General features: G+C 40.4%; 1 protein-coding gene across 3 annotated transcripts in view; it reads right to left on the bottom strand.

Moving 5' to 3' along the window:
- Positions 1 to 2,987: 2,987 nt before the first annotated feature.
- Positions 2,988 to 24,192, bottom strand: part of LOC138021692 (putative leucine-rich repeat-containing protein DDB_G0290503) — a 65,231-nt gene continuing 44,026 nt past the window's right edge. For 2 of the 3 annotated variants that reach the window (XM_068868651.1, XM_068868649.1), the window contains exons 52-75: positions 23,686 to 23,769; positions 23,111 to 23,194; positions 22,371 to 22,454; positions 22,193 to 22,276; positions 21,678 to 21,761; positions 21,335 to 21,418; positions 20,758 to 20,841; positions 20,595 to 20,678; positions 18,976 to 19,059; positions 18,648 to 18,815; positions 17,102 to 17,164; positions 16,863 to 16,972; positions 16,730 to 16,762; positions 16,577 to 16,618; positions 16,437 to 16,498; positions 14,929 to 14,960; positions 6,959 to 7,029; positions 6,437 to 6,539; positions 6,125 to 6,193; positions 5,580 to 5,687; positions 5,196 to 5,248; positions 5,093 to 5,117; positions 4,819 to 4,911; positions 2,988 to 3,794 (exon numbers count right to left, since the gene is read on the bottom strand). In XM_068868651.1, coding sequence (XP_068724752.1) covers positions 3,708 to 3,794; positions 4,819 to 4,911; positions 5,093 to 5,117; positions 5,196 to 5,248; positions 5,580 to 5,687; positions 6,125 to 6,193; positions 6,437 to 6,539; positions 6,959 to 7,029; positions 14,929 to 14,960; positions 16,437 to 16,498; positions 16,577 to 16,618; positions 16,730 to 16,762; positions 16,863 to 16,972; positions 17,102 to 17,164; positions 18,648 to 18,815; positions 18,976 to 19,059; positions 20,595 to 20,678; positions 20,758 to 20,841; positions 21,335 to 21,418; positions 21,678 to 21,761; positions 22,193 to 22,276; positions 22,371 to 22,454; positions 23,111 to 23,194; positions 23,686 to 23,769 — 1,875 coding nt within the window. In that variant the 3' untranslated portion in view covers positions 2,988 to 3,707. The remainder of the gene's footprint in view (positions 3,795 to 4,818; positions 4,912 to 5,092; positions 5,118 to 5,195; positions 5,249 to 5,579; positions 5,688 to 6,124; positions 6,194 to 6,436; positions 6,540 to 6,958; positions 7,030 to 14,928; positions 14,961 to 16,436; positions 16,499 to 16,576; positions 16,619 to 16,729; positions 16,763 to 16,862; positions 16,973 to 17,101; positions 17,165 to 18,647; positions 18,816 to 18,975; positions 19,060 to 20,594; positions 20,679 to 20,757; positions 20,842 to 21,334; positions 21,419 to 21,677; positions 21,762 to 22,192; positions 22,277 to 22,370; positions 22,455 to 23,110; positions 23,195 to 23,685; positions 23,770 to 24,192) is intronic. The other variant, XM_068868650.1, reaches the window with a different exon arrangement.

The raw sequence follows: 24,192 nt of genomic DNA, 5'->3' as shown, positions 1-24,192 counted from the left end.
AAAATTCGGAAAAAAACTGAGGGTAGAAATAGAATTTTTTACAATGTGGGTGCACAGTGGCCAAAGGAGCGAAAGCTTTCGAGTTGGCCACTGCATATGAGACATTATTACAAGGTCTAAGTTTTGTTTGTTTGTTTGTTTTTTCTTTCTTAATTTTTTCCTTCTAATGAACAAAAAAAAAAAGAAAGAAAAAGAGCAACAAATTAAATTAAATAAAAATTAAGAAAAAAAATACAATTAGAAAAAGAAAGACATAGGATACATGTAACTTACATAAGTATGTTACAAGAATATGTTTAAAGAAGTGGCAGCATTAGTAATCAAAGTTAGAAATAATTGTGGAGGACCTATCCCTGAGTAGAGAGCAAGTACTGGACAAATTGAGTTTTAAAAAGACGTGAAGATGTTGCAGACTTAATGTTGATAGGTATTGTTTCCCATAACCGAGCTCATATTGCCTCAAATCGAGATAGTCCATAATTAGTTCTGGAAACTGGCCTGTATAAATTTTGAGCTGCAGCATACCTTGTATTATAAGGATGGATATCGGTGACATGCTTTATAAGGTTAGTGAAGGATGGTGGCAGTGTTTCCTTGGAGGCATTAATTTTAAAAACAAGACTGAATTGACAACTTGAGTTTAAAGAGATTATCTAGTTTTAAAATTTGTAAAAGGTTGAAAGAAATATGGGGTAGCAGATTCATATCTACTGGCAAAAAACATGATACGAATGCATTTATTTTGTTTAGTTTTTAAAGTTGATAATCTAGTTTTAGCTGCAGATCCCCAGCTCGAGTCTATAATTTAAATAGGGAAAGATAACATTGTAATAGAGTTGTTTTAATATGGATACTGGGTATGGTGGCTCATAGGGACAGCCCATAGGGAAAGCTTGTGGCTGGTGGATTGATTCCCCTTTCTCCGCAAACCTAGCTTGTGGTTTATAAAGTATTTCAGTTGTCTCAGGGTCCAGTGAATGCCATGATAAACCGAAAGGAAGATTAAGATGGCCGCATATCGATACCCTTTCCTCCAGTAGGCAGCTACACATTCCTCGACGGAATTGAATGTTTCCACACAAGTACAGTCTGGTAATCCTACACTATGAGCTATAATCTGAAGCAGTAATAATATCACAGCAGGGAACTTCATAGTGATGTTCTCTCTTTCTCGTATATTGCTGTTCAACGAGCATGGTCGACAGCTTGTCAGGTAACCAGGCCTCACCTATTCGTCTGGTAGTTGTTTTGTAGTGTGGAAGGTGTTTTGGATTCTGGGATGAGGTTTGGATTCTGGGATGTGTTTTGGATTCTGGGAAGTGTTTTGGATTCTGGGAAGTGTTTCGGATTCTGGGAAGTGTTTCGGATTCTAGGAAGTGTTTTTGGATTATGGGAAGTGTTTTGGCACTCTAGGAAGTGTTTTGGCATTCTGGGAAGTGTTTTGTCGCTATGGGCCACCGTTGTCAGATGCTCAGATCGCACCCTTAAACTTGTGGCGAAAAGAAGTTGTGCGGGAACTTGAAAATGATCAACATGTCAGCCCAGACGCCAATGTTTCTCGATTCCTTTTTATTTTCTTCAATCTTTCTGGGTTCAGTACTTTGCTAGTAACCACATGTTTTCTCAGGGGGCTATTTACCTAAGACTTTTACCATTGCACTACAATGATATACAATACCAAAACAATATCGTGCAATATTAGAGCTACATATTACGCAAAGACAACTTGAATCTCCTGGAAGACAAAACGCAGCGCAGTTGACAATATGGAATAAAGCGCTGTGTTACTTCACTACCACAGGTAAGCAATGCGTGTCTATTTTTTCTAAAGATGACAGCAATTTCGTCTTTGTGACAAATGATTAATTAATAGGCCGATAGCCAGGTTTTTAACCTCAGAAAAGGATCTGTTCCGTCGTATGAACGAGTGAGCCAAAGGGCCTCTGCTAGTATGACTTCTGGGTGACCCCTTAAATGGTCTTAATGACCCCCGACTTGAAAAAATTGCCTGGAACGTTGCACGTACCACAGGCAACCCAGTGTACGCTCACCGAGCGTCTAGTTTGGAAATAATCGGTGTTTCATATGGTACCATAACATTGCTGTTACGTGATACAGTGTTGTAGCGTTATTCGATCTAAAGAGAGAGTCTTTTAAGTGTTGAAACCCTTTGGAGCCTCCTTAAACAATTTTTGTATGAAATAAATGTATATATCTGAAGTGCGGCCCACAGAGGAAAGGGGGAAGTGATCCCAGCACTTGTCCCGGTAAACCAGTATGCCAGGTGATGTGGGTTAGCTGATGCGCTTTTTTCTTTTCAGTGCATCAGCGGTTTAATTGAAGTATCAGAACAAGTACGACTACGAGTAGAAATTTTACGCAAGGGAGGCAGAGTGGTCCAGTGGTTAGGGCGTTGGGTTTGCATGCGGCTGCTCAGGGTTCAAATCCCGGTCTGGCCTCTGGTTTGGACGTGTTGCCGGTTTTCCCGGATTCAACCCTATCACGTTATGTAAATAGCCAACTGGTTGCCTCCTTCCAGTAGGGGTGCTTAATAATGTTTCTGTTAAGTTTGAATTGTTTCTTTCAGATTGTTAAAATTGGAGTGCCTGTAAACTAGCTTGATAGTTAAGTGCAGTTCCACTATAAAAAAAAAGACAGAAAGAAGAAGAAAAGAACGTACTAAGTAGGTGCACTTGGCAAAAAAAAAAAAACAAAAAAACACTCGCCCCGGAAACCCAATACACATGCTTATAATTAGTAGACCCTTGCTTCAGTTTGCAGTGTGTAAAAATGAATCGTTAACTAGACGGAGCCTGCCACAGACATGCAGGCTCATTTGATCAATCCTCTTTTATATTCGCGAACAGACTTGAATTACGTTAGTGAAACTGCACGAGCGATCCTTTGAGGATCGCCAGTGGAGGCACGCAGGAGCATTTGGTGTTCAACTTGTAGGAACTGGCACTAAACAGCAAAATGAAACTTCGTTTGAACTATATTATTTTCGCATCAAGCGAAAACCGAAAATTTTTATTAAACAGCTTTACTCTATGGCATAAAATAAAACAATATTGTGAATAAATAAAAGGGAATTTCTTTCAAGGAAACGATATGTATTTGTCAAACTTACGCGTGTACATCGGCAAACGCAGATGAGCGTTCTATACAAATGAAATTTTCACATTTACTTGAATTAACACACCAAATATATTACTTTCTTTAAACTGAGGAATAAATCTGTCAGAGAAATAAAGAAACAATAATAAAACAATTTGATATACAAATTCAAAGGAAAAGAGTCATTGGAATGAAAAAAAAAAAAAACTGTGTGCGGGCGCGAGATAAAGAACTGGAGGAACCGTGTAACAGTCAGTTACTTTTCTCGGAAACTGACAAAAATAATATAAAAATAAAAAGAAAAATACAAATTGGTTTCCTGATTTGCCTTTCTAAGACTAATCACGAGGTTAAAACTTAAATACTGATAAATGTTGTCGAGATCAATCGTTTCTCAGAAATTTTGAAGACCAATTTTTATACCTAACTGCTTCAGTATTCCGGCGTTGGGGGCGGCCATCAACGAACAGATTCCACTGATAACAGAGATCACGGTGTACCACTGTTTCTAAGAGTAGGGTCTTTTTTTACGTGTATCAGCTTGACTGTCCAGATTTAAGTCGCGATGTTTTAAGATATTCAGCCCCTGATTACGTTTCTTGATTATCCAACTGAGTCGTTAAATCTCGTACTTTTTGAGCCCAGTATTCGCTGCTCTGTTGGAGTTGGATGGAAAGCTGGTGTGAGAAAAAAGGTATTTCAAATTTCAAAGGCATGTCAACCGGCGACAACTACATCTCTTCGCAAACGGAGACCAAACACGTAACCACCTCGTACACGACGAGCAGTTGGTTTCTCCTACGCTTTCCGAGAGAGAAGCACTTGGAGCTACCGTTAAATTTCCATCGAGTGTGCGCGAAGAACGTCACGCCCCACGTGATGCATTTGCTTCGCCTTATATGGAATACTACACGGCAGGCTCGCTCAAACACAATAGTTACGTAGCAAGCGCCAAAACAAGTTTGCTAACTCGTTTAACGGTTCAAATTTAATTTATTAGTCCTTGGCGCTGGAGGGCGGCTCACTCAAATAATTAACAGTTGCTCGCAGTGGTTTCTCTCTCGGGAAGCGTAGGAGACAACTGCATCTCTTCGCAAACGGAGACCAAACACGTAATCACCTAGTACACGGCGAGCAGTTGGTTTCTCCTACGCTTTCCGAGAGAGAACCACTTGGAGCTACTGTTAAATTTCCATCGAGTGTGTGCGAAGAACGTCACGCCCCACGTGATGCATTTGCTTCGTCTTATATGGAATACTACACAGCAGGCTCGCTCAAACACAGGAGTTACGTATCTGAATACACGCGCAAGCGCCAAAACAAGTTTGCTAACTCGTTTTAACGGTTCAAATTTAATTTATTAGGCCTTGGCGCTGGAGGACGGCTCACTCAAAGAATTAACAGTTGCTCGCAGTGGTTTTTCTATCGGGAAGCGTAGGAGAAACCAACTGATTGCAGGGTAGTAACCACCCGAACTTAATGTAAAAAATGGGACGTTAATAATCGTGGACGGGAGACCTTATTTAAAATGGAAGCTACCGTTCTCTCTCGTGATAAATCCAGTTTAAGCAGCGTCATGTTAGCTCACAAGGCCAACATTACGCCAATACATCACGGATGGAAAGAAATTCTTTCGGTGCAGCCACATCGCAAATGCGCTTGCTTTTCTTTCATGCTTTTGTATTCATGCAAAAACCATACCTCACCGACTCTTTGAATCCAGTACGATTTGTCTAGGACTTGCGGGTCCTTCACACCAGCTTTATCCATTTCTTTCTTCATTAAGGACCGCAGCTGCATAGAAGAAAGTTGGTTGCAGTTAAATACGGATCGAAATACCATTCGGAAAAGGAGACGAATTTTCACCCCAGAGGGCCAAGTTGCCTTTTTTTCAGAATTTTTGCACGTGCATCCAATGCATTCGAAATGAAAAGGAGAGTTCAAAATTAAATAGAGTAGAATCCGGAATTTTCACCTTGTCCTTTTGCGCCGACTTTTGCCTGAAAAGGAAAATGAAAGAGCGAGTTCAATTTAAAGTTGTTTATAGGATTCGTAGTAAATTTCACAGTTTTACGTACAGTCCTTTGTCCAATGAAGAATAGGCAGAGTCATTGAGCCCGTAAGCGTCCATCTAGAAATACAGTTAAATATAAATGTAATTGACATTAGAAAACAGAAAACGTTCACAAGTCTCGATACTTTGACACTAGGCCTGTGCGATTACGTCACAAGTTCTTTCTGTCGCAGGAGCCGCACACAGGCGACACCATCCCATCATTTATGTTTTTTGCCATTATTATTATTATTATTATTATTATCGTAGAACAGATTGTAGTTGCTAATATTTGCGAGAATTTAACCACCCTGCGATGATGCGCCAACAAAAGGACGTCTAGACTACCGCGTTAGTGGAATTCCTGCCTTTGCCAAAGAGGGCAGCACTTATTAATCGAACAACTTACTATGTTGTCTGTATCTCGGTGAGGAACCTCGGCAAACTTATAAGACTCCACTTGGGCCTTCAGCGCCATGATTGTCTGATCTCGTGACTCAAGTTGAAGTTGCAGGCCCTGAAAAAATGGACAAAATACGTATTGATTCATTACAGAACACAGCTATACGTTTAAAAGAGAGAATCGCGGGGGGGCATTTGATTTAGTAATTGTCAACGAGCTATTTAATCAAAGGGCTTGGGCAAGCGTTCCACTGGACCGAATAATACTGAAAAACTGAGACCACCGAGCAAATAGCCATTTTTCTACAAGAAATTAAAGGACCCAGCTTTTGGAACAGGAAAGTCAAAGATAAGCCTTTGCTGCGTCGGAGTTTGAAGGATAAGGAGGTAACGTTTTTGGAGCGGGAAAATACAGTAATGAAACTCATGTAAATCATCATGATCAAAACACCCCCATAAGCCTAACTAAGATTTTTGCTGCCTCGCTATGCGAATGAAAAGACTGATTTGAAAACTCGGCAAATCAAAGTAAAAAAATCAAGTTCCATTTACCTTCCTTGCCGCCGCCTCTCTGTCTATTATATGTCGCTGTCGTAGATTTTCCTTGTTTAATGTGTTCAACTAAAGGAAAGAAACAAGAAGGTAAAGATGGAAACAGGAGCCCAGAAGATGAACCCAGCACCACCAGGAACAACTTCAGCCAGTGGTCAGAACGTGTCTTAAGGCAGGAATCTCTGAATCTCAAGGCAAGCACTCTGGCTATTCAGCAACTTTGCCTCCATGATGTAACAATAAATTAAATATTCAAATAGCCAACATCTGGCTAGTTAGTGATATGTGAACCCGGAGCCTCTGCCATCTCACCTGCTGGTTAAGTTGTTGGATGGTTTCCACGTTGTTTTTCAATCGGCTGTGAAGATCTTCAATGGCATGTGCCTTACTCATGGCTTCGGTGTCTTGCTCGCTTCTGATAAGAGATAAATACAACAAACAAAGCGAGTTTGCGTGTGGGAACAAATACAGCTGTTTCAACTGAGGAAACACCAAACTCGTTTTAGGATTAGAATCATTTGGATTTTCCCAAGAAAAGATCGTAAAAAAAGCCAGGCTTGATGTTGATTTGCTTTCGTTCTTTTCCCGAGGACTACTTGACCGGCCTTGAAACCAAGAAAAATACAGGTAATTGATAGCAGAGCATCTAAGCAATTTTTCATCAGAGTGCGATGTGAATACAAAGTAACAACTTACGCCGGCCAAAAAGCGAATGGGCGAATATCGAACCATCGTAGGATTCGAGAGTGTGAAACGAATCTTCACACAGATTCAAGACGAATTGGAGAGGGAAAAATCCTATCGTTAAAAGGAAAAAAAAGCATCAGAACTCACTCATATTCCTGTAGACGGTTACGAAGTTGATGAAGAAGAACTTGTTGTTGGGTTGAATGAGATTGTAAGGCCTAAGGAGAAGATCAGGAGATAAACATTGAAAGGTCATACTTAAATCTGGAAATTAAAGTTCTCAAAGACCTTTAACTGAGAAGATACATGGTTTTGGCTCCCGGTCCAGCCCTTGGGATATGTCATGTCCACGAAAGTTATTTTTAGACGATCGGAAGTCTTTGTTCTAGCGGAAGTCTGTCTTCCAAGACGTCCGCATGCAGGCCAACCTCGGTTTGATGTTTGAACGAAAATGGTTATTCATCAGCCTTCCACGTGCGCCGCCATTTTCTCTTTTCACTAAAAACCTGTGAGCGAGGCAGAACTGCATGCGGACGTCTCGGAAGACAGACTTCCGCTCTTCTAAAAATAACTTTCGTGGACATGACATATCCCGGCCAACGCCCTGAGCCTCCCTCTCTGTTCCCTGATTTTCTCTTGATTAGACTCATTACACTGACATCGCAGTTGGAGACACCTGAGCTTTTCAGGTTTCTATAAAAAAAGACAATTACATAAATATAATTGTCCCGTTATAAGTGTGAGGATCACTTCATCTTTCGTTTATGTGCTAATTAGACTCACTAGCCTAGTTTGCATGAACAAAATACAGAAGAGATGTTGCTTGATAGCGAGGCTAGTGAGTCTAATTAGCACATAAACGATAGAATACATTTTTGGCCGCCATTTTTGCATTCGGTCTATTTCATAAACCCTTTTTGTTTGCGTCTGCATGCAGTAGATACGCGATGCTAAATCTCTTTATTACTGTGCGGCGACTTATGAGAAAAAAAAATACTGCTCCAGTGGTTGACCCGGACAAGAATTTATCCCAACTTCATTCAACATAGAATGAAAAAAAATAAAACGCTCAAACTTGTTCACAGGCATTCCACTTTCACAGTCCGAAGGTAACCCTCTCAACGCAACCTCGAAGGGATTGTAAAGAGGGTCGGATAGAGTTGCAGTCTGAACCTTCAAAGACAAATCCAGCCGGTGATGACGGAGGAGGGGGTGGGCTGAATCCAGCGCAACTGCATGAAAAACCCAACGCCCAAACGACTGGGCCATGCCGGTTACTGGAACTGAAACCTATTTCTCTGAAGGTGGTGTTTCAAAGCCTAAAGATAATTAAAACTTAGACACTCGGGACATTAATGGCTGGTGTGCATTTACGACAAAAGCATAAGCAAAACCGACATACGCAGATTCATCCGCGTGTCTTTAATGCGTCTTTTTTGTCCTGAAACAGTGCTAATGAATGATCAAGACTCTAACCAAATCCGCCACGCGAAATGACTATATTTCAAGTTCTATGGAAAACGTGAGCACATGGCGACGCATTTTGATTTTCTCCCTTATTTTAAACACCGCAAACTGATCATTTCGGTTAATGCGTAGTTCGGTTGATTACGTCGGAACAATCACGAAAAAGTTTGAAAAACTAAACTTGAAGAGATTTTAAGGTCTCTACTGACTTCACGGAGAATATATTGAGGTCAATGATTTGAAAGGTCTCTACTGTCTACTCGGTGATGAGTGTCCCTCGATTAGAAAGAAACGGTTTAAATGTTAACTGTATCAGGATTAAATTCATAAACATGATCAAAATGAAGATTCCTCATCAACTTACATGTGAGAACGAAGAACAAAGCCCATGGCAATTAAGACAAGCAAAACTAAGTTGATACTCAAAGCGAACATAACACGGACAATTGTGAACAGGATTTGTGCATTCTCCACGCAGCTTCCCAAAGCCATCCAGATTTGTCAAAGAACCAAGCAATGGCGCTCCACTACACAGAAGAACTGAACTGTCGCCGCTTCGGACCGAGTCCGCGTCCCTTTGTGCCATTATAGTTTGAATTCAATGTCCGGATGAATGATCTTCCTGTTTCTACAACGCACAGCTGCAGTGTTTTCGAATGGGAAAGCTAACGACAAAGTTGTTATTTCCCTATAATTTTGGCGAACGTCAAAAGGTTTAAAATTGAACTATAACGTGGCGATCTGTTTTGGCGGAAATATAAGATTGCATCAATCCAAGTTAGGCATTCACACTTTTAACATGTCTGATGACAGACCCTAGATTTAAGTAAATACGATAAAGCTCCTTAGCACTCAATTTTCAAGTGCTAATGGGAACCATTAAAAAAAAGCTTTTGTCGCAAACAAAGCCTTTTAGATCGCGAGAGATATAAAGCTTCAATTAAATATTTAATGTGTTTAAAGTTTATTGAATTAAATAACACCTTCCTCTGATTTACGATCTCATTTATTCCATAACAGAAACGTTTGGAATCGGTGTTAAAACAATTAAGAGAACCCTCCACTCACAAGACAAATTTCCTATTTCAACCGTCATTGGCTTCTTAGTCAATTCATTTCTTTATTTGTGCCTTTGTGTTTTCTTTATCGTCACGTTGTAATTAGCTGTATTTTTCACCTTGTAATTACAGTCGAACCTGTATATAACGGCCCTGTATTAAGCGGCCAGTTTTCAAAGTTCGGATTTTTCGCTCATACAAACGCTGTATTTGTTACCCGTATTAGGCGGCCACCCTGTAGCAGTGCTATGTTTGTCTTTCTTTGTTATTTTTACCTGTATTCAGTGGCCACCCTTGAACAGAAACTCGTTTTATTCGGTATTTTATTGTTTAAAATGCGATTCATCATCACTATAAAGCAGTGTCGACAGTTAACGACTTGCTCCACAAACAAAGGTTTCAAATGCCGAAACGCCAGACGTACGTGTTCGACTTTATTACATGGCCGTAAATCTTACTCTATTACTTAAACTTGTACAGTATTGTATATTACCTTACTTTTAACTAGCAACATTTATGTTGGAACTGCACATTGAAAGTAACAATTTACCGCTAAAACCAAAATTGAGTTTTCTACATGGGGGAATTCTCCAAAACACCCCAAATCCCGGTTACTACCCAAAGAGATATAGTATTTGAACATTATCTGAAAATTAGTCTGTTTTTGTGCGAACGCTCCTAAAACAGATCGATTATTTTGAGGTTATTTTGCCCCCGCCAACTTCTAATTGACTCTCGGGTCAATTGACACGTGCAAGTCACGCTAGTTTTACGCGTCGATTTAAGCTTATTTTCAGGCAAAAACTGACATTATTATATCTCTCAGATAGTACGCGCGCTGTAATTGGCTAAATTGCGGGCCGTATTCTACAGTACGGCCCGCTGTACAGCCCGCTAAATTTAAAATTTCGACAAAACATCATCTAGCGAGTTTTTCATGTCATTTCTGTTGCATAAACTTGTACTGAAAACTGTTTGAATCTTGCAAGCAACTATTTCAAACTTAACCGCCAAGAAGATTTAGTTTTTGGGATTTTGGCACGGCATTCTTTATGGCAGTTGAACCTTCCGTTTCATATTGACTAGTTCCCTTGCCCGCGCGCCGGTTAACCTCAGAGATATAATAAATATCTTACTAACCTCGTTTTCTCGGTCCGTACTGTAAGTTACGGATCCTCGTTTTTTCCCGTTGATTTATGGCCCAGTACGGACCGAGAAAACGAGGTTAGTAAGAGGTATAGATTCTTTAAATGTGAACCGGTTTTAATGAAATTCAACTTAGAGCGGTTTTCAATTGAGTGTTGATAGTAATTGCTTTGGTTTATGGTTGCTTCACTCGGTGATTGGTTGAGAGTTCTCGCGCCACTTTTTGAACCAATCAGAAGTGAAACCAAAACCAATCGTGGCTCACGCATGCATATTTTCCCGCGCTTTGTGTCGGCTACGTGTAATTGTTTTAAGTTTTGATTGGTTTACCAGATTGTCTCCGTCCTTTTTGATTGGCCAAAGTAATTCCTTTGGTTTTGGTTTTACGACAGTCGATTGGAACTCGCTCTATCTTCAAAGGAAGAGGCCGTTCAATGGGTAATTTGTGTACTTGAAATATCGTAAATTGGAGAATGGCGACTGCGAGCCGACCTGAGTCTAGGTCTGTTTTCCTATGACTCAAGACTGCGAAATCAGAATGACATCAAGAAATAACTCTCGCTCCAGTCTTCGTAAATAAATCAGCTTTCCAATGCGTTACTTGAGATCAAGTAGGCCAAGTAGGAAAACATTCTAGCGCAGTGTATTTGCTGAACGGTGACGCACGGATTAGGGAATTTTCGAGCCACAATAATTTTTTTTCCTTAACATTTTCCTTGTATGAATTTTATTTTGCCAGTGCATGAATATTTTTTAGGGTTACTTGGTGTGCTTGAATTTTTTCCATTTAATTTTCCCTTGCACAAGTACTTTTTTGTACTCCGCTCCTCCCCCACCCCAATAAGGTTTCTAATGGTCCGTCCTCAAGACACAAGTGCTGAGAAAGGGACGGTCTGGTTAGCAACCCCTGGACAATCCAGGGGACAGTCGCGACGTGGCGTTTGGAATCTCGGGATTTTGTTGTTCCGTCACCAGTGTTCAATCAAGAAATTAGTCGTGACAGGTCTGCTCGCAGTCGCCATTCTCCATTCTACAAGGTCTCAAGAACAGAAAATACCTATTGAACGGCCTCTTCTTTTGAGGATAAGTTGAATGTCATTAAAACAGGTTCACATATAAAGAATCTTGTCAGTTTTTACCTTAAAATAATCTTAAGGACGTTCGCGCCAAGATCTTCCTACGGTAAGATTTTCTTCATTTCTCGCCTAGAGTTAGGTCATAAAGTACTTACTCCAAAAATGAAAAAAAAAATGGGGGTCACCGACTTTGTTTCGGAGAAAATGGCAGTGGAAAAATGCCTTAATTTCGAGAAATCGGTCATAATCGCGAGATGTAGGCTCATCCGCTCATCCATCGAAAATCATAAAAATAAACTGTTGGAGTGAACGTTTCCGTGCATAGGTCTTTAGGAGTGAGAATTTTAGATAATTGTATGCCGCTAGGGATGTGGTAAACAGTAGAGTTCATCCTCGACGGGCGTTTTCGTAAGCTCTATCCGTTGCAACCACTACCGGAATTCGATGGCACGAGGAAAGAAAATGTTAAAAAAAGATAACTTCTTACGGTGAGAATTTTTTCATTTCATCATATATTGTAGATAGTAAGTAAAGTAAGTGATTCATGATTAAAAAAATAGGGGTCACCGATGATCTGAACGAGTAAAATCGATGTGATTTTGCAAAGTTCTTGGAAAATTTCGTTTGTCACGCTTTTGCGTGACCTGTCGGGCAAGGACTGGAACCCAAGAGAGGATCGATTGTTGAAGAGACGAAAGGTTTTTACCGAAAAAAAAAACCTTTCTCGAGCATAGCAACGAAGTTTTAAGCAGGGGTCATCTTCATTTTGTTGGTGTTTTGTATAATATCTCTCCATTGCCGTCATGCTCATCCTCTGCAGTTTGTTTTTTGTGAAATTTAATCGCTGATTGTTTCCACGCAGGTCCGCACGAGGACGAAAATACTCCTCAATTTTCACGAAAGTAAAGGAAAAGAACTTTAAAACATGCATTCACTTTGAACTTAAGTTCGTAGGGTAATAAAAACATTACAAAGAAACAGCCCCATTAAATTTACGCAACGGTTCGTCTACGAGTTTTCCAAACTTTCAGCCACTAGTCTACCCGATCAGCTGCCTTTTCCAGAGCTTTTCCATCCTCCCGCTCACTTCTCTTTGAAGTTTCATGATAATTCGGAAATAAATGTGCCATTCTTTTGCCGGCCTGGAATTTTTTCCTCGGCGTTTTTGTCGCTATGTTATTTTAACTGATGCTTGAAAAATATTTATGAAAGTCAAGTAGACTAGTGCACGACTGATAAAATCTCGCGAATATCAGTCGTGCAGTAGTCTACTTGACTTTCATAAATATTTTAAATCAATTTTGACTGATCGCGATCTTCTCTGATCCAACGCTGTGCAAGACTTATCGTCCACGGTGTTTGCAAAGGTTTTAAAACCTCAACTTCACTAATGCTCGAAGTAATGCGTGACATTTTACAGTCGCGTTACCTGCGCAGTAAAGTTGCGCACAAACAATTAGCGCGAACGTCCTTAAATCGACGGGTAATACTAGCGTGGCTTGCACGTGTCAATTGACCCGAGAGTCAATTAGAAGTTGGCGGGGGCAAAATAACCTCAAAATAATCGATCTATTTTAGGAGCGTTCGCAAAAAACCAGACTAATTTTCAGATAATGATCAAATACTATATCTCTTTGGGTAGTAACCGGGATTTGGGGTGATTTGGAGAATTCCCCCATGTAGAAAATTCGATTTTGGTTTTAGCGTTAATTAACAATTAGATCCGTAGCCCGCAAGGACTACGGGTCAATAGCCCATGTGGCGAAGCCGATCAAGTCGGACAGAAAAGGCAATAACAAAGTTAGCAAATGAAAGTTAAAAAAATATTTAATTGGAAATGAAGCGAAAGAAAGCGTCACGCTTTTCGCTACTCGAGGACTATCACTAATAGTCCACTAGTAGCGTAGCCAATCAAAATGCAGAATTTGCATTAGTCCACTAGTTGGGTGATACTAAATTATTATATTTATAAAAAAAAAATTAAAAATGTGCCGTTCTAGATATATGTTTTGTGAATTTTAAGTGGAAAATTGCCTATATATTCGTTCATTTATGAAACTCAGCTCAATTATGTCACTGGACTGTTTGTCCGTGTTCAGCGCCTAATTTTAGGCCCGCAGACTGTTGAAATCGAAAATCTCAAAGAATTCCAAAACTCGGAAGAAGAGTTATAAACTCATTAAAACCTTATTATAAACTGGAAATGAGGGTAGGTTAGGTTTTGAGCTGTAGGTTTTTTCTGTGCATTCGCTCTTAGGGCCTGATAACGTGGTAAGTTTCAGCGTGGACTGAAATTTCGCTCCGCCAACCGGGCTGAAGTTTTGTTTACTGAGATGCGAAAACACAATCGATGCGCATTGCTCACGTTCCTTTTTCACTCCGGGCTGAAAAAATGATAGCAATTACATGCCCGTTTGCCCGGGCTAAAACCTTCTCCATGTAAACGCCACTCCAGTTTTAAGAGGATTTCCTTCAGAAGCCGGACTAAAATCTCAGCCCGGATAACCGGGCTGAAATTCTCCATGTAAACAGGCCCTTAATACTAAAACAAAACTGGAAATGAGAAGAGTAGCGGTCACTAATAATAACGGAAATCTCAGACAGGTGCTATGTTGCTCCTCCTGTTACATTTCACGCTAATTTATTTTGACTTCAGTAAATTAACACAAAACTCTGAATAAATGTTATTTGCAACTACCCTGCGAGCAGTTGAGTTTCTCCTATGCTTCCCGAGAAAGAACTGCAAGCAACCGTTTGATTTCCATCGAGCTCGTGCGAAGTACGCCACACCACGTGAATGACGTGATGTATTTCTTCGTCTTATTTCGCGAGAAAAATATGGAATTACTACACAGCAGGCTCGCCCAAACGCAGCCGTTACGTAGCTGAACGCACGCGCAAGCGCCAAAACAAGTTTACCAACTAGTTTTACCGGTTCAAATTGGTTCAAATTTCCATATCTCAAAGTGCCCTTGGACGTGAGGGGCCTGGGGTGGCAGTAGGTGGTGAAGGGTACAATAGCTGAAACAACTCAAGCCTTTACAAAAATGCGAACCTTAGGCCTAAACAATATGCTTTAGATAATGTTTAGGCCTAAGGTTAGCATTTTTGTATGGGTTTGGGTGGTTTCAGTTCTGTTTTTCCAGGCTCCTCACGTCCAAGGGCACTTTGAGATATGGAAACAAGTTCAAATTTAATTTAGTTGCCCTTGGCTCTGGGGGACGGCGACACACTCATTTAAGAAACTAACGGTTGCTCTCGGTAAGTGTAGGGGAAAACAACCTCTCGCAGGGTAATTTGCGACAGGCTTCTGATCGAAAATTACGAGAGTCGCTCGCTAAATGCGAAAATAAAAGAGTTCAAAACAAACCTTAAGTCGATCACTGTCCATTCTTCTTTCATCTGCAAACAGTTATGGTAAAAACGGGAATTAAATTGTTGACATCAGTGCCATATGTGGCCACTTTGGAAGCAGTATCACTGCAGTAGATCTGCGGCTTCCCAGTAAAACGCATTGTTTCACGAAGGAATACGGTTTATCATTGAGTTAAATTTAGAGTCGGTCCGCAGCTCCTCAGTGAAATTAAATTTTGAGTGGCTCGTCGGCTCGTCGGTTGACTACTGAGGCGCCGAGCCACTGAAAAAGTACTTGTTCAAAAGCGCCCCTGTATTCTATAGTTTAGCCTTAAGGGCTCACAGACTGATTTTTCGCGCGTTGCTAAGGAAGTGAAATGTTACTTACGGTGACTGACGTCATCATATCGTGAGCTGACCAGAAAACCCACTCACAAGCAAAAATCACCGCACGAACTGTTGTTTGCATCGAAGATTTTTCCTCGCCCTTCCTCGCGCTCGTTCTCAGATCAACTGCGCATGCTCAAACAAACTGTCTTGCGGTTTGAGAAAAAGCTAAATTTCCGGCGGTCTTTGCATTGAATTAATCTTTTTTCATATGGCACGTTTCACCCCCAAATACAGAATATAGATAAGCATTGATTTTTTCAAATCATCTTTTTTCAAAACATTATGGGCATTTCAGTATCGTTTATCTCTTTACAAAGAACAGTTTTCAAAATAAAATTAAAAAACCATGCTTAAGCTTGGCTGGATGCAAAAACGAACACAAATTATCAAACCACCGATTAAATACCCAAATTACGTAGCACGTATACAAATTCAGAGTTTTCTTTTATTGGTCACGTGACCATAGGCGTGGCATGATGACGTCATATTTTGCGTCATTGCTTTGCAAAAGTTGGAAACTGACCAAAATAATAGCAAATTCTCTCAAATTACTTAACCATTACATCCTTAGCAACGCACCCTAAAAAACACGTCAGTGGACCCTTAACTCCTTTCAATATTTTAGAGCACAAATCCTGCGCGAGTTGCTCGGAGATAAATAGCAAAGGATATTCGGAGTTTGAAAAGCCAATCAGAGCGGGCCTTCAACGCTATCCAATGTTTCAGTATACACTAAAAAGCGATACTGATATAGGCTAATTTAAATATTAATGAGGCAAATGCTGCAAAAAATCCCATTTTGAAAAGCATTTAATAGAAATAGTAATGCCAATCACTAAAAACTAATCATTTTTACTGTAAAATCGGCGCCTTACTCCAATTACTGTAGATCGGCAGCGCATGGCTCAGAAATGCTTTTTCCTGTTGAGAGAACCACCATCTCCATAAAGACTCTCGAAATTCGTCATTTAATTGCCAGGAAATGCGCGCAACGTTTGAGTTCTGCAAACCAGTGCAAGCTCAACACATTGCAGAGTTTGTCAGTAGTTTTTTTCCTTGAAAATTAAACTCTTACCTGAAAATCAAGATAAGCGTGCAATTTTTGACACAGACAATGAACTTCTTTCCCCTCACCTAATTCAGTTTTAATAACGGCATTCTCCTTCTTCAGAGATTCGTTTGATTCCACAAGACGTCTGAAAAAATTATTAAAGAAAAGTCAGCTAATTACTTGCAGTTGAGCTAAGTGAAAATGTACAAGGATAATAACATACTCTTTTTCTGATTGAAGGGAGGAAATTCGTGCCTCTTGCTCTCTGCAAAGGAAAGTTAGGGAAACATATGAGGTTTAAACCAATGTTGCTTGATCTGTTTTAACCTACAGGGGGTGAGCTAGAGGCTTCAAATAAAAAATGTTTTAAATCTACCTGAGTCTGCTTGCAAGCCTTTCGTTACCCTGCCTGAATAGAAAATGAAAGGATTTATTGAGGAAAAACCTTTATATGTGAAAATTATTTTTCCTGCGAAATTACAGAATTCCGTAAAAAAATTAAAACTTACTTCTGCTCTTTTACCCAACTGTTAACGTTTTCCACTACAAGTTCACTCTCCCGATGCAATCGATCCCCGTTGGCGCGTGCGTCTTCAAGCGAGACTCGAAGAGTTTGGACCTAAACATGAATCAAGGAGAAAATAAGAAAAATGGATCAAAGTATGGAGCCGATTTATTCAAAATGTCAGGCTAAGCGGTTCTGGAACCGACAATGAAGGGATCACATTACACAAGCGAGGCCTTGTACCTCTTCGAGACAGGTTTGGTGTTGTTGACGTGTAAATGCAAATTCTTGTTTCAGCTTTTCATTCTGAAAGACAAAAGTACTCCCAATTATAGGGGAGAAACAACAACATTAGGGCCATTTATACGAGGGAAAATAATAAGAAACGCCTTGAAAGAGCCGAACTCTTGAACTCGGTATCCTACGTCAATCCCTCTGTACCGACTCTTAATTACTTTCTTTGACAATATTTAAAAACTATTTTTAAAACATGTTGGGAAAAGTCGCGTCCTTCTTAAAATGACACCACGTATTTGTTTCTAGCTACGGGTACAGCGCGCCATTTTGAATTGTTGTACACTACATGTAAGTCAGGCAGTATCAGAAATGTAACAGGAACATTTTGTACGTGACCTTCGTGTCTTGTGTTAGACACGAATTCACATAAGATCTACAGTAGACTACGCTACGGCACGGTACTAGCCATCCAAAACAGTGAAATTTCTCTTATCCTAGCTTAGAATTTGGTCGAAAGTCATGACCTTGATGGTGACAAACATGTTTTCAGGTGATTCCCCGGTTTTGCATCGCGCAACCCTACTACGCATAATTTCTTGCGTCATTGGCGCGCGCATTGACGCCAAGCTTAATCCGTCAAGGAATGGCTATTTTCTCCTGAACGAGTACGGTGACCCCCATTTTCATTTCATATATTTGCTGAGAACGGTGTTTTCATGAAGTAGTGAAAAAATCAGCCAAAATCCATGGCTAGTTTTTGGAAATTTCATAAAATTGTACGGAAGGAGCCATTACTAGTTGAACAGCCCACACTAAAATGACATCACGCTCTGCATTATATCACGGATTACATTTATAAAATGAAGCTAAATTTGTCCAACATTAGGGGAGAGCGGCAATTGTCAAAGTAGCTCAAATAGCCGTATTCGTCAGAGTCCTACCATGGAAACGAGCATGGTGAGCCCCTTTTTTATTACGTTTTTATCATGTCCTTGACATGTTACAACAGTGTGCAAGTTTCATCGGAATCTATGACAAGCTCTTTTCCTATGGAATCACCTTAAATTGCCAGTGACCACGTCTTTGAACGAAAGCGAAGATGCAGAGAATAGTATTATTCACAAAAGAAAAGCAACGAGAACTGTATCACAACGAGGTCACCTCCAGCCTCGCTTTTATTTAAAGGCCGGGTAACTTAGCACACACCTGTAAAATGGACTGTACATAAAACGGGACCTAAAAATCCTGTGCTAACATTTGCTATTGTGGATTTTTTTTTCCGGGGTGTTCTCAAGTCACCATCGAAGAAAATGAATTATGTCAGCCTTTAAATTGCCACCGAGTTTGTCTTGCCAAGCTATAACGAGAAGAAACTCCAACATTACCTCCGGTCTTAAACCGTTTGGAACTACCGGTAGGTGAGCTCATTTCCATGTCTAGGACTAACGTTCATTGGGTTCATAGGCACTTCTACTTAAACTCTCATAGTCAATTCTTACACCCTTCTGTCATGGCTAAAGGGGAACACGACGAGAGCCCTTGACTTACTCACCTCATCTTGTGTAAGGCGATGTTTTTCCTGCAAGGTCGCCAGTTCGACTTTCAGTATCACCATTTCCTCGTCTCTTCTTGTCGATTCTTGAGCTTCTTTACGCAGCTTTTCTTGAGAAAGGCCCAGTTGACTCTTTAATTCGTCAATGTTTCGGGAGTATTGCTGGACCTGGAGTAGCAGATTCGAAGAAAATCTGAACTTAATTGAAGAAAAGACCGCGAAAACAACAAGAGCACGAAAGAAGGATCTCAGTAAAGATGATCAACCAAAGATTGATGATTGAAAGAAAGAACGGCAACAGAAATGAAATCTGTTCTCCAAGGCTCACCTCGCCCTCAGAATATTTATTTTTGTCCTGTGCTCGTTTGAGATCCGTCTTCAATTTTCTGACTTTATCCTCAAGTGCTATGATCTTCAGACCGAGAAAAGAGAAAACAGTCGAGCTATTATCAAATGATCATCAAAAGATGCTGAGCTACCTGAAGAGGATCCAAAAAAACTGAGAGCATAGCTTGCCATGGACTAACCCTCCACCCATCCTACTTAGAAATTAGGGGCTTTAGTAACGACATGAGCTACGGCAAGGTCTCAGAACACCTAGCCTACGTGTAGCCGTACCCTCCCCCCGAAAGAAAAACGGGAGGAGGGAACGTCTACGAAAACCTGACACAAATCGTGTTCCACGACGTCACTCCTTTTGCAAGAAAATGTATAATGGTTTCTCATTGGTCACTTAACTTTGTCAATTCTTTCGAAAACACAGATCGGTGAAAATAGATTGTACTGTTGATACCACTCGCTTTTTCGGCGGTGATGATATAACAGTGAGGACTGGGGGGAAACGGTGCAAAAGGAACGTGAATAGTTTGCTTATCGTGAGTCGGAGGTGGGCTGTAAATAGGTAGCCTGGTGCGCTTCAGTGTGCTAAAATCCAAACTTTCTGGAAGCGATTCCTTCGACTGGAAAACAAGCCGAGCTTTTTCGAAACTTGCTGCGTGGGAGCTTCTCATTGATTTTTCTAATTCCTCAAGGTTGTGCTACAAATTTAGCCGTTTCTTGACGACAGCATAACTGTATAGTTCTTAAACGATTATTATTTGTTTCCATAAATGAGCTAAGTATCTCTGAGCTTGGGCAAACTTTCATTGCGTACAGAAAACTACAAGACATCACTGGTAAATATCTCTCTATCATTTACCTAATTTCATTGAATCCGCATCAAGAATTAATCTGTATTTTTTTTCAATTTCGAACAATATCCCATTAGATGAATAAACCAGTTTGAAATCAATGGCAAGTGAGTGAATCCGTAAGCAATACAATATCACAGCCTGCAAATGTATTTCAAGGCTGTGTTTCTAAGGTTGTCTTCTTGCTTTGGACTAAGTATCGCTCATAATTCTTTTCAATCTCTCAAAAACACAGTATACACTTAAAACGGGGCATTGACTTGCATATGAGTTCTAAAAAACAAAAATACATCTAATACAATCGAAATTCAATGAAATACGAAGCCTTCGTTTACATCAATTTTGGCGCAAATACCAATTATTTCCAGAAATTGCATAAATTACCGTGACGTCACGGAACACGATTTCGTGCAGGTTTTCGTAAACGTTCCCTCCTCCCGTTTTTCTTTCGGGGGGACGATACGACTATACGTAGGCTACAGAACACCAGGTTTAACAATTATGCTAACTTACCTCCAAGTGCTGGAGGCATTCAGTTTTAAGATATATCACTGTCTTCTCCGTCCCCGACAAGACAACAACGCAGAATTACCACATTTAGGTTTCACGACAGTTGGAGAGTACAGCAGTTAAAAATTCATGTTTTTTTATTAATGACCTACCGATACAGTTGTAAGTTATTTCGCTATTGCTGTACTACGCAAATAGTAATGTAACAATGCAATAATAATCGTAAAATAGAGAGCATCGCGCATACCTGTTCCTCCATGGCTCGAGTCTGTTGCTTAGTTGTAGCTAACTCCGTCTTCGTATTTGCTAAGCTCTTAGATCTCTGCGCCAACTTCAAAAAAATATATATACATATATGGCGACGTCAGAAGCAAAACAAAAGAGGCCGCGACAAAATGAAAGTGATTTACCTGATCCATCGCTTCTTTATGATTGCCATGGGCTCCAGCCAGCTGTACTTTTAAGTTCTGAACATTTTTCTCGAGGTTGCCAATCTGAAGAAGCGAAAAAATTGTAATTAAATCATCTGAGGCCGAAGAATAAGAATGACGGTTTTCATGTCCCTTTGTAGTAGGACTGGGAAGGAAGGGTTAAGGGAGGACGAGAGCCTAATTGGGGTGGGAATGGGAGAGCACGAGTGTGGGGATGAGTAAAGGGAGCAAGAGTATCTGAGAGGGGTGGGGATGGGAGAGCACGAGTGTGGGGATGAGTAAAGGGAGCAAGAGTATCTGAGAGGGGTGGGGATGGGAGAGCACGAGTGTGGGGATGTGTAAAGGGAGCAAGAGTATCTGAGAAGGGTGGGGATGGGAGAGCACGAGTGTGGGGATGTGTAAAGGGAGCAAGAGCATCTGAGAGGGGTGGGGATGGGAGAACAAACGCTTACGCTCCTTGAAACGTTCCCAACGCAAGACCTACCCCTCTGTTTCTCCTCTTGCACATGGTTAGAAGTACCTTTTAAACAGATAGTTTCAATAAAAGAAGTCGAACCTGTGCAGTAGAATTCCTATGATTTTCTTGCGCCCGTTCCAGATCTTTCTGCACCTGATGAAGAGTTTCCTCGTATCGTTTTACCTATGTTTTGAAAAAAAAAAATGGAAATGATTTAATGACTAATTGGGGGTTTTAATCTGACGTCACGGTGGCCATGCATGTTGGTGTACCTGACAATGCTGTAACATGTCTTTTGTAATTTGATTCTATTATTATGCAAAAACTTGTGGAACCATTTTCTATTGTTTTGTACACCATGGCCGTCTCATCACGCGGATGAAAACCAAGCGTAAATTAAGTCATATGAAGAAAGATACCACAAGATCTGGTGCTTATGTACCTCGTTCGAATGATTCTTAATTTTCTTCTGAGCCGAATTCAGGTCAGTTCTCAAGACCCGCATGTCTGCATCTCGCATTGCAATCTGGGAAACAGAAATGCCATAAAGTAATGAGGTTTAAAAAAAACGGCGACATTTTTAACATTGATCTATCTAATAGTTTGCAACCCGTGTGTATAGTAGTTATACCAGGACATAAACCAGCCATAGACCACTTTCGTAAATGGTGACCACTTCTACATTTTTTTGCCTCAGTGTTAATTAGACCTACTTCCCTCATTTTGAAACAAAAATTCTTTTGAGATTTGCTCGTCGTAGCGAGGCTAGTAAGGCTTATTAGCATTGAAACAAAACAATATTTTATTTGGCCGCCATTATGAAAGAGGTCTATTTCCTGAGTCGATTCGCGATCCATCTTCGACCGTCAGTCAAGATGGGGGGATTCAACTTGACTCTTGTCGCAAAACTGTTTTGTAAACTACACTGTGACATTGTACATGACTCAGGTTATGTACCTCTTCAAGCATATTCTTGTTCTTCTCTAATACTCCGCCCAGTTCCTCGCGTAGTTGGTCATTGGACTTTTCTCTATCCCGAATCTAAAAAAAAAAAATTAAGAACTCAGTTGAATGGGTTGGACACTTAGTTTTTTGCATTCGCTATCCATTGTAAAAAGTTTTCAAAATTACTCACCGCGGACTTAAGCTCCTCGTGTTGTTCGATGTAGGAGGAAATCTTGTGTTCTTGTTCTTCCATCACATTTTGACAATGGCGAATCTAAATAGTTAAGCAAAGATTATTACATCGATTTAGTAAGGAGTAAAACTACTTCAAATATAGGCAACAGCGACAATCATAACCCAGTGAAAAAGTTTTTTTACGCAAAGGCAAACTATTAAGCCACATGTTTCAACATATGTTGCAGTTGAACACTGTGTCATACAGTGTTGATTGTTGAAATAAACCATTCAGCATGTTGGACGTTTTTAACAAAATAGAGGTGATTTCTATTCTGTTCAACAAGTTCCCACTAGTTGAATGGCGCTAACCAATCGTTTTCCAGTCTCGCGTTCACGTGATTCGGAAGGTTCAATATGGCGGCCGCAGCATGTGACGGTGAAGAATCATCTTTATTTGAATGGAACCAAGGCCAACAAGGATCGCAGCACACAATGACAACAACCCTTTGTCATCAGCCATCATGTTCCAAATTTGCCGCCACAATGGAAAGCATACGTAATTCTTATTCGACAGAAGTTTTGTGTTTATAGCCATTCAACAAGTCGCAACATTGTCATTCAACAGGCTGCAACATCGTGCAACGTAAACGGTCTGTCACCAGCTTTACGCTCCGTTTAAGAAAACTTCGTTATTGCACGAAGGTGGCTTCTGATAGAAAGGTAACTCGCACGTGTTGATCATGTGTGACTCACGTGTTTTTGTGCATCCTGTATTTGTCCTCTGAGTTGTGCTTGGTTTGTTTCCAGTTCTCTTGCGCCTTGAAGCTGTTCGTTAAACTGCAACATAGTAAATGATGATGAGATAAATTTGAATCTCAAGACACAATAGAAGTTGACACAATAGCAATTCCAGTCTTCTCGACATCTTAACTCATTAAGCTTAGCTCGTAACAGTGTGATTATTCAGTTTAATAACTCTCTGGTTTAGTTTCTACACAGCTATTGCACAACAACATTAAAAAGAAAAGACAAATTATGCATATAAAATTCTTTTCTGTACATGGTAGATGGATAACTGTTCTCTCAGTAAAAATGAGCTACCAGCTCAGATTGAAAGCTAGTTACATTGGCTTCTAGGGCATTCGCTCCCGGCTTTTACCCTGCCCTACTAACCGAAAGCCTCGAACAGGCTAAGACAATGTCTGTTGTAACGTTATTCCATGCCACAACAGCTACAGAAAGAATGAATATTCAGTGATCAGCATGGAGAGAAACGCTTGGATCAAAGCCCAGATTTGATTGGTCGCAAAGAGCAGCACGCCACCAACCTGTTCACTGATCACTTGATTTTCTTTCTGCGTAGTCTCCAAGTCGATCTCCAGTCTCCTCGCTTTGTCGTCGTACGCAGCAGCCTACACCCCAACAAAAAAGAAAGAAGATTGAATAGAATAAACAAAAATATGCTAACCATCAAATATGTGAATTTATTATCCAACTGTATTAGTTATTGTACAAAAAACGCACGAAACGAGCACAAATATTCCACGATTTTGTACAGTTAGTTATTTGTACACTTTGTTTATTGCATGGTAGAAAACCGGTTTGACTAGTTTAGTTGCCGACGTTGCCCCGCACGCACAAATCTCTCACACGTTCTCGGTTCTTTACAATTCACTTGCTAAAGATCTTGTGCAAAAAACTTGGATAATAAATGGCTTATTAGACGTTTTGGTGTGTAATATCGCTGAGTATTTCTACTCGTTGTTTGTATTTTGACCCGCCCTAGCGGGCTCGGGAAAATACAGCACAACTCGTAAAAATACTCCGCGGTACTA

Source organism: Montipora capricornis, chromosome 10 (assembly GCF_036669925.1).
Source record: "Montipora capricornis isolate CH-2021 chromosome 10, ASM3666992v2, whole genome shotgun sequence".
NCBI lineage: Eukaryota > Metazoa > Cnidaria > Anthozoa > Scleractinia > Acroporidae > Montipora > Montipora capricornis.
Note: the sequence above shows the minus strand (reverse complement) of the source record. Positions and strands in the feature narration are given on the sequence as shown.